We start from the raw sequence: 14897 nt of genomic DNA on the forward strand, positions 1-14897 counted from the left end.
ACAGATTTTATTGCTTTTCAGAGCACGATGAATATTTTGAATAGCTTATGAGTAAGTAGTAAACTTTTTCTCTAAAATTAGGTATATCCACTATTAATTTTTTGAAAAATTGAAAAAACCGTCAAAGGAAAAACCAAACGATTTTTTTTTCATCCAATGAATGGTTGGTGTTTCCATATCTTATGATCATTTCATCAGAAGAAAACGTTTAAATAATAAACTGAAAACCATTACTCCCTTCTTTTACGATTCATAGATCTGATTCAAAATACATGAATAGCTCAAACCTTTTTGATTATAATGCAAAAAGTGTGCTTGTTAATGCTTATAAATAGTGATTATAAGCGTTCACGACTGCCAAATTTTTTGAATTGTAGTCACGATTATAATTACTTGGTGAAGTCATTGATGCTAATTTATACGCGTTGAAAATGAGATTGTGAACCTTTATCATATAGCCCAGGAAGTCGTGGGAAAATAAACTTTAGTGGACTGAATATGGCCTGAATATTTTTTAGTCAGTTGTGAAATAACAAAATTTTGAAGGAACACACTCCAACTATGATATCTATTCAAACAAAGGAGATATGGGCAACATTTTAGAGAAATATTAGCCATATGCTGTACATGAACCAGTCAATTCATAACAGAATAACTATAACATCACGATCGTACATACGAGTTATTGCAGAAAATCCTTCCTCAACTTCTTCCGCGATATTTCTAAATAATTTTATTCATTAATTTTTATGTTATTCGTCTATTTTGTTGTTTTCCCCAGTGTTTTATTTTTTCTTAAAACAACGGTTTCTATTTTCTCAAGTCTTAATTTAACCAACCCCCTATTCTAATTCTAATCTTGCACGAGTTTTTACATTCAAGATCAACACGATGGGTTAATGTGGGTGTGAGATACATATTTTCTACAAATATATCCAAAAAGTTGACGAGACTGAAAATCGAACAAATAGAATTCAGTCAAAACAACTCATAATAACAACCGTCGCATGGTATTACTAAATTTTATTATCACTTCTTCAAAAGCATTGAAAACTTAAACCTTTTCGTCAGTTCTCAGACATTCAGAAGGCAATTATCACATTCAGTGAGTTGGTTAGTGGGTTCAGAAGTCTTATCCTCTGAGTAGACAAAATTAACCAAGTTTGATAACTTTCCGGATTTGTCCCAAGATTTCTATCGTTAAAAACGAATCTCAATAATATATTAGAGTTGGGGAGGTATTCTTCCTCCAAGGACTCCTATTGTCAGATTTTTTTTTCTGTTTTGAAAACTTCTGGTCATTTGGGAGATTAGATAAGATTAGATCTTTGGGGAGCTGGCCCATGTCCTGATTCACTGCAACCTTTTCAGATCTATTGTGATGCTCCTTGGTTATTAGAGCTCATTGTCTACCTTGATCTCTTTGATGAGACTCCATAGCCTTGACATTGACCACTTCATAGCTTTGACACTGAACACTTCATATAGCTGGCAGCTTCTGGTTTCTTTTACCCGCATCTTGCGTGTCTCAGCCTTGCTATCGCTTCTCATTCACAGAGCACATGCAGTGCGGTTTCTTCTTCTTCTTGTCAGAACCTGCATTGGGTTCTGTCAGACCTATGTTGCTCATATGTTTCCTGAGTCGGATATGCCCCGTTAGTAGACCCGCCACTACCCTTACAACTTTACGGTTGTGGTTTAGCAGGTCTTCCATGAATCTGGACGATTCCTGGGAGCTTATTTCATCGATCTATCGATTCGGTTTGCATCCATGAATTTATGGATGTCTTCATACATGCTTTCGCTACCCCGCAGAAGGGTTCTGGGCCGATCAATATACCTTGGATCCTCCTTCACGTGCTAGAACATCGGCCTCCTTATTGCCCTTGTGACTCTCATGTCCGGGTACCCAAGCTAGATTGTCCCTATTTAGGGTACTTAGGTCCTTGAGTGCCATGGCCCAAGGACTTCTCTGCGTTGCGATAACGCTGGACATCAGGAATGCCTTCAATAATGCATCGTGACAGTTGATTCTGAACAAACTGAGAGACAGAGGGATATCGGAGAGCCTAATAAGTATTATCTTCTCATACTTGTCGGAAAAGGAGGTAATACTGGAGAGTGGAGGAAGTGTCAAATCTATTAAAATAAGTAGTGGTGTACCCCAGGGATCGGTGCTGGGCCCCACTCTATGGAATATTTAATATGACGACTTTCTTATCGGTTTTGCGGATGATGTTGCTGCGATAGTCACAGCAAAAACAGAAGACCTTCTGGTGAGCTTGACGAACAGGGGACTGGTCCGTATCTCAGAAAAAATCCACCGGCTGCGCTTGGAATTGGCTCCCTAAAAGACAGAAGCTGTCCTTCTCTCCAAGAGAAGGAAACTGAAACCAATAAGTTTTGATATCCAAGGAACAACGATTAAACTTAGCAAAGCTGTGAAATATCTGGGTATCGCCGAACATATAAGCCAAATTGTAGTCCGACAGAACCGTGGCTGCACTAGCAAAGTTAATGCCGAATATAGGTGGCCCTAGGGCATCGAAATGATTAATCATAACCAGCGTGGTGCACTCCCAGATCCTGTACGGTTCACCTTGCTGGTACACAGTCCTCACTAATGAAAAGCTATTAGTAAAACTCACCCGAATACAGAGAAAACTGGCGATAAGTATATGCAGCGCATACCGGACAATATCCGCAGAGGCAGCTGGCGTCATAGCGGCAATTCCTCCAATAGAACAACTGCAAGCTAGCGAGAGAAAAGACGGATATTCAGGCGTACCGAAATCGATTGCAAGAGGTAACCTAATGCACATCTGGCAACAAAAATGGAAAGGAGGAACTCATGGAAGATGGACATACTCCTTAATACCTGATTTACAGGTCTGGATCAATAGACCTTTCGGTGAAGTGGATTACTTCCTTTCCCAGGCTGAATCGCCAAATTGTCCGTACTGTCAAGCAGAGGACGACGTAGAGCATACACTTTTTATCTGCGCAGAGAACATGATGCAAAGTCTTCAGGGTGAAGAAAAATCATGGAATTATGCCTATAACACAGTACGGTCTATCATCGAAACCAAAGAAGTGGAGGATAGGTGATAAAAATAAAGTATGTCAAATATGTCAAGAGAAGACACATAGATGGCTATATAAAGCATTGATAATGTGACAGCAGCCTAAGTACCGAAGTAATGCGAAAGCGGTCCCAGTACTTGAAGTACTTGAGGTTTTAGGTGGTAAAAATCCACCACTACGGAACGACCGTAGTCTTTTTGAAAATTTCCTCTCCTCTGAAAAAAAAAGCTTCTCACCAGTCTTGAGAAGACTTTAAATGAGCTGATTGCTGAATGAGTAATTGCCGCCTGGCTGTCGGAGAAAATGGCAATGGTTTTATTTGTGACCAAATACCTGTTTTCTTCCGCTTTTACGGGTGGGCCGTTTTACCAGTCCTCTTTATTTGGTATGATGATTTTGAATTCTTTTTGAAAGTTGTACTGCGAAACTGTGTTATACATGGGTATTCCAAGTATTGGATCTGCCTTCAGTTCATTGTACAATTTCATGTATTCTGTACCGTGTGACTAACTGATTGGGGTTTGCCCCTGCATTAGTGTGTGTGTCACCAGTCGAGCTTCTCTTTGTATGTAGATGTGCAATGATGGATTTGGGAGATACTGAATAACGTTTATTTTGGTTTGAAGTTTACTTGATATTTCTATTTTCGAAAACTTTCAGAATAAACATAGATCGTTTTTCTATGTTGCCTATTTCGAAACCTATGGGCAACTCTCCTCGATTGATATCTTGTTCATTTTTCTATTTCAGATATTTTATGTTGAAAGATAATGACGAATTTGATGAAGTTATTTTATCAAATCCGTTATATGTTAGTGAATCCGAAATCAGGGATAGGAAGGGGGGTTGTAGATATTTCGTAATTTTTTAAAGAAACGTATTCATGGACTACATTATTGTGAGATTTTCACTAAATATTTCCCATAAACGTAGCACGTGTTTTACTATACAAAAGCCTATCCAGGTGTGTTCAGAAGAAGCTATGATTTACAACACGTGTTGTAGTTTTGTAAACTAGTGAAAGTCTCACAATAAAGTGTTGCTTGAACATCTTATGGATTTTCATTGAGTATCGGTCATTTCCATTACATATTTTGGGAGACTTGTTTTTATAATAATAACTTATATTTTTTGTCTTCATTGCACTACATTTATTGCCAACTATTTATTGTATCCATACTTTTAAACAGGCTTTCAACTTCTTACCTGAACAGCTCAACTCAACAAATCAAAAATTACTTCTTCAGATGAGAGTATGATTAGAGTTATACATTATTTTTGCTGATCGGTTTTATATTAAACATTTCTCAATCATTTCTTCAGATTCATCTTCACAACGAATACAGCGGATTCAATCAACGATAAATAAAACCAATGGTAAAATAATCAACTTCAATGTCAGACGTTGAAATCAAATAATTAATGCGTACTGAATAAAACAGAAGTGATTCCGCGGGTCAATTGAATCAGAATTACACTCCATTTCTATTTATAGAAATGCATTCCACAGACTATTTTCAGATTCGGTACTCCTGAAAATTACTTTCAAATGGAAATACTTTCTGCTAGGATTTTTTCAGTTCAGTTTTGTCCGATTCGATTTTGAATATGAATCAGCGACTTCTGTCTGATGTTTCGGTATTTATAAGATTCCTCTGGTCTGATTTCGGCCTGATTGGCAAAAATACAAAATGGCAGGAATTGTAGATATTTTTCGTTACATCAGTTTCACACCTGAGGTGCTGGAATTTTAATGAATATGTCTGTTAATACTCTTTACTCACAAGAAATAATTTTTCAAAAAATAATTTATTGTAAGAAATTGCCAATGTTCGCGAGTAACTTACAAAATATACTGTGGGTTTTAAATTGATGAATTTTTTTGTCGGGACCATAATTTTACGAAAATTTGCCGATTTTTGAGATAGCGATTAGTCACCCACATATTCTTCTAGCTAGCAAAGACTACATTTGAAAAAAAAGAATGTCCTAGCTCACTTAGCCTGCGAGATAATTTTTTTACCAAAAATTCGTCATCCCTTTATGAACATTCTGTGCCGATATTTTCACAAAAACTTGTGAAATACTCAAACTTCATGATGTCATAACATTTTTTGCAACAACGCGATTTTAAATGGTGAATTTGGGTATTGAAAACACATTAGAAAACATTTTCTATACCTTCGTCAATTCTGAAGATTCATTATTTAATCGGGGTAGCTCGTGAAAAAAACATCTGGCAAATTGGTTATGCCAAAATATGAATAATTATGATAGTAATGAATGCGGTTATAAACAATATTGCAAATATCAAAGAACGAAGGCTTCACGAAAGACTTAATTTTCAACTTTGCAAAGAACTTCCTGTATATTCGAAATTGAAAACTTAGAAGTTATTTTTGTTCATAAATCAAGGAACCAGCAAAATCTAGGGAAATAGAGGTTTCGACCGTGCTATAAAGCAAGTTTTGGACGTAATGAAAGGCTACCACTGAGTCAATTATCAAAGTTTCTTTTTGAAAAATTACTTGAACTGAACAACAATGTTGATATGAAAAAACATTATTATTCACAAATGTATATAGTACAATTTCATAATAGCAGGCACTAAATTCTCAGAAATATTATGGCATTAAAACGAAATCACTGTTGTCAAGATTATGGTACTATATTTTTATCATCATTTTTACTGCTAGAGACAGATTAAGGCATAAACGTCAGTCATTTGTGAGAATTAAGTGCCTGCTATGTTGGAATCATAGTGTAGGTCAACTAATTACCAGTAAAAATAATATTTTTTCATGGGCGCCTTTTTTTGGGGGTGAAAAATTTAAAAAAATCATTGTTGCCCGTTTCGAAGGTCGTGAAATTTTAGGTTTCGACGAAGAAAATTCATTGATATAACTTCTTCTTCCCCCCCCCCCCCAACGGGGATGCATTTTGCTCGTTATTTGCAAACATTCGCAATATCTGGAAAAACAACTTATTTTTGCATAATTTTGTGTGTGAAGTACACTGAAAGACATATTGTGAAATTTCATATGTGAAATATCAGCTCTATATGTGCAAGTTTGGTAAAATGAAAAATATTTAAAATTTTCGTCATTTAAAATTCCTAATTGCTTGTATCTGTTGACATTTTGGCCAGATGCGGTTTTATAACCTCGAAAAAATTCCACGAAATCAAAAATTTTGGTAAAGCTATCTTCGAAAGAGTAGAAACATCATTGAAAAACTGTTTTTTCCATAATCAAACAATGTTCCCAGTATTTAAAACAAAACATATTTTGAAATGTTGAATAATTGTAAGTATTTTATCCACCGAACCCTATATGGATTACATACATCCTGCTTTTGATTCATTTTGCTTCTTATTGGTACAGAAACTTTTTTGGGTAGCTTCAAGATTCAGAATTTTTACAGTTTAGGTATGATATTTTCGAATATTTCTCACTTTTTCTGTCTATATATGCTGCTGGACGACGACACATTTCACACGGAAATTCCGAAGGACCATATACTTCAGAAGTTGAAATTTTGTGTTTGAAGTCAAAATTTTGAGTCCAGAGACAAAATTTTGACTTTCAAAGCATGGATTATTCAGAAATAAAAAGTAATGTGCTTCGATATTGAAAGATAGGAAATCGAATGACCTTCAAGGTATAATCTATAAAAATGTAAAACGAATGATATCATGCTATTTTTTGTGTATATTTCTTTTAATGAAATATATTTTTGTTTCAGAACGATGTCGATTCTGGACGAATAGTATAATAGAAAACTCACCTCCAATGCTTTTATCATGTGCTCGAATCCTTCTTTTGGGAGGAATTCAATGCTTCCTTCAGTGGATTCCATGGATACTTGCAGCTGGTGGACTTCTTCAGAGATGTCCTATTGAACATGAAAAATGAAAAACTCCAATTTCATTTGTTTTTGAATAAGCAAGGAGGAGGATTGTCCAGTTTTGAATTTTTTTTTGAAAACTGAATTCCAGTATTCACAAATAAGAATATTTTCAAGTGAAACTATGGACCTGAAGAACACAACACCAACTCGTGAAGCATACTAAATTAGTTATTGAACTAAAAAACTTATTGTGAATGAAAATTTTTTGATAACCTGCTAATAAAATAGGGCATACATTTTCCTTTTTTTATTCAGAGGAATTCAGTGAAACAATCGTTGAAAACAAAAACGAAAGAAAAATGATAAATGAATAAAATGAAAGATAATGCCTAGAAATACATTTATTCACCAGAGTCTTCCAGTCAAATCTGATCGTATATCTATTTTTGTGTGAAGGGATATATTTCACTGTAATATTTTGATTATGATTAGGTGATGAATACAGTTTTATCCATCCTGTAGATCAATGGGTATGAATGCATTCATTTTATTGTTACTACGAAATAAATGAGATATGTTCACAAAGTTTTGTTGACTTTTTTATTTTTGGTAACAGTTACAAATAATTTGTTTGTTACATTTCGGGTTGAACAAGTACTTTTTTGGGAATTTTCAACTACCCATACTTCATCCTCCATACTTCAAAAACATAGACAGATGAATACAGACAACCAAAAAATAATCGAACTGTTACACCGCTTATACAGGATGTAACATAAGTACGTTGAAATATTCAAGTGACGTATTCCTGAGACAGTTATAAAAAAAAGTCTACATAAACCTCTGTCCAGAAATGGTTCGTTTCGGAGATATAGCGAATTGAAATTGAATTTTTTGTTCGTTTTTTAAAAATAACTTTTGCAAAGAATGAGTTATTTTCACGAAATTTGGTACTCGGGATTTTGTTGACGTGGAAAATCATAATTTCATATTAATTTTCATGTAACATGTAGAGGGCGCTGCGTACACAGTCATCATCTATTTCAAATTGTCCTAACTTTATTGACAATACACTTTAGGTACTTTTCATGAAAAAACCTGACTCACACACCTAATCCAAGTAAAAAAGATACACTTCCTCAACATCCCTGGAGGCTACCGTTTTCGAGATATTTACAATTTTCTATATCGATGCATATTACTTAGCTCCAAGAACGCTAATTAAAGTTGCTGAAAACATTACAAAACTAAGTATGTAGTGGATCTCGTCAAAATTAACAACTTTTTTCTTCAAAATGTTTATCGAAAACTCCGGAGGCCGATTCAGTAACCTATAAGTTGTTGAAGATGCTTCCGGACAACTGCGTTGAAAGTCTACTTCAGATCATAAACAGTTCGTTGGCCCTCAGATACTCTCCCAGAATCATTCGATCATTGTCATGATCCCAAAACAGTGTCAGAACCTGCTGTTCCCGCAGAATTATCGTCCGATAAGTCTGCTCTCGTCGGCGGCTAAGCTGGCTGAAAGAGTCGTTCTGCAAATACTCAACGAAGAAGTTGAGGACCGAAATGTTCTGCCTGACGAACAATTCGGCTTCAGGATAGAACATTCCACTGATCTCCAGGTACTGAGACTGGTCGAAAACACCATCGCAGAGCTAAACCAAAATCGTAAAGTTCATGTCATGCTTTTAGACATCTCGAAGGCCTTCGACCGTGTATGGCACGAAGTCCTTTTTCATAAGTTACTTACATTCGACCTGCCTCGGAGCCGGATCCGGTGGATTGGGTCTTTCATGAAAGACAGAACATTTCAGGTTAGAGTAGGGGGCTCTCTGTCTGACAACAGAGAGATCCTCGCCGGAGTGCCACAGGGGGCTGTGCACTTTCCCACGCTGTAATCTCTCTATACCAGCGACCTAACGAGGTCCGAGCGTGTAAAATTATCACTACGCCGATGACACGGCTCTCCTCTCATCTTCCATGAGGCAGGAGCTCGAGATCGTCTACATGCAACGAGCATTGGACGACCTCGAGCGCTGGTACCTTGAATGGAAGGTCCGAGTGAACCCGGACAAAACTCAGGCGATAACCATGGGAAGAACAATATTCTCGGTCTTCTGATAGACCGTAGGCTTAACTGGAACATGCACGTCACAACCGTGAAGGCCAAGATCGAAGGTCGGATCAAAAGTCTGTACCGTCTGATCAACAGACGATCTAAACTGAGCCTCAAAAACAAACTTACGATCTACAACACGATGTTCAAGCCTGTCATCATGTATGTTTCAGGCGTCTGGGGACAAGCGGATCCGTCCAACATCTCCATTCTGGAGAGAGTACAAAATAAGCTAATACGGATGATTGTGAATGTTCCATGGTTCGTGTGGAATGAAGCCATCGGCAGGGATTTGCAGCTGCCTTTCATTCAGCAGTCCATTCAGTCGAGAAATCGGCGAGTTTTAGATAGCGCGGAAGCTCACGAAAATCCGTTAGTTAGGGAAGCTATAGACTATGCTGTAGATGACCCCTCCTGATACAGAAGGTACCGACACTCTGTCGAATGAGGCCCTCATGTACGCCGTTAACGGATGAACAATTTCCTCATCCATCCCACCCCAGCCAGGTAGGGGTACACCGTGAAGGGCGGTACTGATGTTTGAGGACTTTCATACCGCCCCCATCTCTTAGTCATGAACCCATTTGTCTTTCTGACTAAAATCAGCTGCAGGGGTAACGTATTTAGGTTCCAACCTGATTGAACTGAAAATGGCTGTCGGTTTATCGAAAAATCATTCGTTTTCGAGATACCAATAACTGAACTTACAAAAAACTTATGACAAAAATCAACCATGTACTTGGAAAAGGTGTGTCAATTAGGATTTCTTTCATGAAAAGTACCAAAATTTCATTGCCAAAAAAGTTAGGGCAATTTGAAATAAATAATGACAGCGTACAGAACGCCCTCTACATGTTACATGAAAATTAATACAAAATTATCATTTCACACCCCAGAAAAATACCGGGTGCCAAATTTCCTGCAAATAACTTGTTTTTTGCAACAGTTACTTTCAAAAAATGAACAAAAAAGTTCAATTTTCAGCACCCCGTGTCTCAGAAACGAAGCATTTCCAGACACAAGTTTATATAAAATGTTTTTTTTTGAAATTTCTCAAGAATTTGTCACTTGAATATTTCAACGTATTTATGCTACACCACGTATAGCATCATGCGAAACTAATGGCAATTTCTAGACGGCTCTGCATTTCGCATTTCTGGTGACGTTAGGCCCCCTTTTATATTGAACCGCTTCTTTGAGATTGTTTTTTGAAGCATGGCATTTACTTTATGTTTTTTTCGCTGATATGTTTCGAATCACTGCCGATTTCAATTTTTTAATGAATATAAACATCAAAGGAATGGAAGACGATTTCCCTTGAAGATACGCCATCTATGGCATCCGCAGAAAACTTAAAACACAAATTTCTTAGATAAATAATGTTTAGGTTTCTGTCTATCTGACAATAAAGTTTTCGGAAAGTCGTCATCGCTTCTGTGGAAATAATGAATTCGGGGACTTTGTTAGGATAACTTGGAGTTGAAATGAGACCATTGCAATGATGAGAAAATGCTTGGATAGCCATTCTGAAACACCAATTTCAGAAAATTTTCATTTTTATAATCAATTCAATCTGTAGCATATACAATTTGACAGAAAATATATAATAGTTTTATTTCTGTTTTCATAATTTCACATAGTAATTATTGAAGTCATTGTTAGAAGTGCCTGAAGAAACTATTGGGAAACAAGTGTTGTAGTTTTGTAAACTGTTAAAATCTCTTAAATGAATGGTTGATAAATACGCAGCATATGTACTCAATTGCTCGATTTGAGAACACCTTTAGATTATTTTCAATAAGTTTATAGGTACTGTATATGACATTGAATTGAAAGCTTCGACCTTGTTCTTTCATGAATATAACACTGATTTCGCCCGACATTTGTTGGAAATCTGGCAATCACAGTTTTTTGGAAAAGAAAATGAAGTATTTGAGATGAATTTAGAGAGACAACTATGTCTCATTTTCAGAAATAACAAGGACATCCTCCATTTCCTATACAGTTACGTCTGACATATGACAGCCGAATTGCAACTATTTTGTTAACTAATATCTGGACAGACATTTGTGCAAGTTTCCTCGATGGAAAAATTGCTGCAGATGCTTTTCTTTTATCCTGGAGAAGGACTTTGTTGGAATCAATTTACCGATCATCTACAAAACGGTTTCAGATTATTTCGAATTTCCATTCGAAATATTTTCTTGGCGTGTGTTGTGAAGAGATACATATCCAAAACACAGTCATCAGACTAAAATCATTTATATCGACAAAACAAAAAATCGGTTTGCCTTTTTCACGTTTCATCCATGAATTTTTTCATTGACTAACCTTTCACTGCAGTGGGTCAAGCATCGTGAGGAAATTGACATTGAAAACATTCATATAAGGAGGTACTTACTACCTTATTCCAATGCATAGTGAATGATCAGGATTGTTATTAACACTGTTATTTGCTGAATCATTCTGACCCACTTTACTTTTTCAGTAGTACAAATTTGATTACAAATTTTCATCATATTTCTCTGGTAATTCGATTATTTTTCATCTACTTGGAACAAAGGATTTATATTTTGAAAAGTATTTCTTCTATAGTGTTCAAGTGAACATTTCAGGTTGGGAGCCGATTTCAAACAATTATGAAATATTTATAGAGTATGGAAAAACAAATACGTAACCATCGTTATCAGTCAATATTTTAGAAAAACACAGAAACTGGTTGGTTTCTTCTCAACATTATTTTTCAGTATTTGTGATTCCACATCCATTACCTTCAAGCGAGTATAAGTGTCACCTAAAAAATTCAATTCTCTTTACAGTTTATTAAAAAAAAACTAGAATGCTGTATGCGAAACTGCTACTTCCAAGTAAAGGACGAAATCTTTACGCAAGATGAGGGAGTGCCAATGGGATCGCCACTTTCACCGGTTATAGCCAACATATATATGGAGTGGTTTGAAACTCTGGCCATTGAGGAAACCCACAAGAAGCCCCGAGTCTGGCTGAGATACGTTGACAACTCCTTCATAATATCCATGGGAATACAGAACTGACACCATCCTGAAGCACATCAACAACGTAAGACTTTTCATCACTTTCACAATGGAGAAGGAAGTCCACACCGAATTTCCATTCTTAGACGTATTGGTGAAGACACTAAATGGGAAACATCTTCATACTTAAAACCCTCTCACACGGGACAGTACCTGAACCAGGAATCCAACCACCGTCAATCGAGTAAGAGAGAAATCATCAAGACTCTAGAAGATCGTGCTTTCTCTCTTTGTAATACGAAAGAAGGTCTCGAGAAGAAACCAGGCATCATCAAAAAAGATCTTCAACGAAATAGTGATTCCAAAGTGATGGTGGAACAGACTTTGGCTAGAAGACAACAAAAGCCTTACAAGGAAGAGAAGCCGTCACAACCAGTAATTGTATTTTCCTACATCAGAAGATTGACGGAGAGGATAAGAAGAATTGGGTCCAAGTATAACATCAGAACCTGTTTCAGATCTGGGAACACTTTCCGTAGCAGCCTCACGAAAACTAGGTCACCAAACGCGGACTGCGATTCCAAGAATTACATTTACCGATACCCTCGAGTGCGAAGAATCATACATCGGTGAAACTAAGAGGCCATTGAAAGTTCGCATTGCCGAGAACAAGAAACACACACAGCAAGGAGAAACCAGCAAATCAAGAATAACAGAGCATGTTTGGACTCATCAACATAATATCAAGTGGTCTTAAGCTGAAATTATCCACAAGGAGGAACACTGCTTCAGGAGAAAATTTAAAGAAGTCGCATATATGTTGTCCAACAACGCATTTAGCCAGGCTAGCGTAGAGATACGAAACATATGGAAACCTATAATCAAGCAGAAAATAGCCAACTCCCGCCAAACGGCCACCTCCCGCAAAATGGTCAGATTCCGCTAAAACCAATGAAGCGAAGAGGGGGAAGAGAGGATAGGTGAAAGCACTCGAATGACCTATAAATAGTGAACTCTCGGAAAAATAAGTCCAGTCATCACCTGAAAACGATTGTGGATGGTATCAATCGAAACGTTGTGGAGTAACTTGACTTGAAATTTTAATTTCTTGTCAATTGTTTAATTTTCAATTGTTTCTTGAATTTTATTCCAATGTAATTTCAGTTCCTTTGATTGATATAATTGAAATTTTTTTTAGCTAATCTTTTCAATTTTATTGGATTCCAAATCAATTTATATCATAATAGACAATGGAAGTCCGAACTAATAAATGCACCATGAAACATTGTCAACCACTTCCAAACAAAACTACAATTAAAGTCTATGTTTCGTAATAGGAAAGCGTTAATTTCGGAACTGACTATCAAATTAACTTCAGGAAGGAGAAAATTGAACTAGGCATTGTGAATAAGTTTAACGGTGATGCCATAACTGTTAGTGCCATAACTGTTAGTGACTTCACATTTTTACTCGTTTTTAAAAAACTACTGATGCCAAAATTATAAAAATCTAAAATAAGGAACTATTATTATACATTTAGTTTTCACCTATACGGTTATTCCAATATCAGTGTAAAAGTCTATTGATTATAATCAATAATAATTATCAAAAGTGTTAAGCCTGATTCCAATGACTTGAAATAATAACTTACTTAACTTTCGATGCCATTTGAAACTTTTTTGGGGTTGCTTTTACCCACACTTGGGGGCACTCTGAGGTGAAATTGATTAGGAATGCACAGAAAATCCCTCATTTCACACATCACGGACTTTTCGAATCAATCTCAAACATCTTCTTCATAAAAATCTACTATATTTTAACACAGAAACTAAACAACCTAACCTCAAACACAACTTGACACCTAGCTGTATCATTGAAGTCGATCACGTTGTGATGTTGCCAAATTGCTATAGTTGTCTGCACAAGACTGCAAAAGTCATGGAGACATTAAGCAAAATCTGGGGTGACGTTTTATGAAATGACAAGAAGAATGCTGAAATGACCTTGACAAGTCGACTAACCAGAAGTTATCCTTATATAATCTAAAGATAGATATGGGGCAACTAATTATAAACAAGTTTTTTGGGTACTTTTCACAACAAAATCTCCAAATTTATTACTGAAAACTGTAACTAAATATGTTTTCATCGCAAAAGGGTAGTTGACCGATTGACTTTTTTGTTGTTACTGGTTGAATACATCAGAATTTTTTCGATTAATTTCAAAATTGTCCCTATTGTGATTCCCTCAAGCACGTTTCTGAACAGGAAATGGTAATTTTTTGTCACTTTTTTCACTCCAAATATATTTCCGTTGGTAACTTTCAATATGACAGATAGTGCCTATATGCGGTGTTTCTTTTCTTTCAATTAGTTAATATCGACTTTATTTCAAATTTTGATCTAAAACTTAACAACATTGCGTATTTGGAAATTTGAGCTTTTGACAAAGTAGGTACTCGTCTTTTGAGTTTCAATTTCGACATCCTAGGAGTAGACTTTGAGGAAATGCATTGGAATTATATTTTTATAGATCTATCAATAATAAAAAGAACACAAAATATGGCTTTCCGGAACAAAAAAAAATGTTTTTTTTTTCTTTGTAAACGGCTCTCAAAAAACATTGTGATACAATTAAAAAAAAGTTTTCTTGATGAACGTATTGAAAAATAACTTTGTTATGTGAGATTTTCACACACGCAGTTTACAAAACCACAACACAATGGCCATTAGTTCTAAATCGATTCAATGAATGCCACAATTTTCATAAAAAAAGTCCTTTTCTAATGCATCAATAAGTCTTTTTCCATATAATGATATAAAACTTGGTATATTTGATAGTATTAACTAGAT

At 36.0% G+C, this 14897-nt stretch overlaps 1 protein-coding gene across 8 annotated transcripts in view; it reads right to left on the reverse strand.

Moving 5' to 3' along the window:
• Nucleotides 1–14897, reverse strand: part of Msp300 (Muscle-specific protein 300 kDa) — a 409159-nt gene that overhangs the window by 80832 nt on the left and 313430 nt on the right. For all 8 annotated transcript variants that reach the window (XM_074174300.1, XM_074174298.1, XM_074174299.1 and 5 more), the window contains one exon: nt 6871–6978. In XM_074174300.1, the coding sequence (XP_074030401.1) occupies nt 6871–6978 (108 nt within the window). The remainder of the gene's footprint in view (nt 1–6870; nt 6979–14897) is intronic.

Source organism: Leptinotarsa decemlineata, unplaced genomic scaffold, assembly GCF_025532065.1.
Source record: "Leptinotarsa decemlineata unplaced genomic scaffold, Ldec_3_MD MMD2_P_RNA_scaffold_12, whole genome shotgun sequence".
Lineage (NCBI taxonomy): Eukaryota > Metazoa > Arthropoda > Insecta > Coleoptera > Chrysomelidae > Leptinotarsa > Leptinotarsa decemlineata.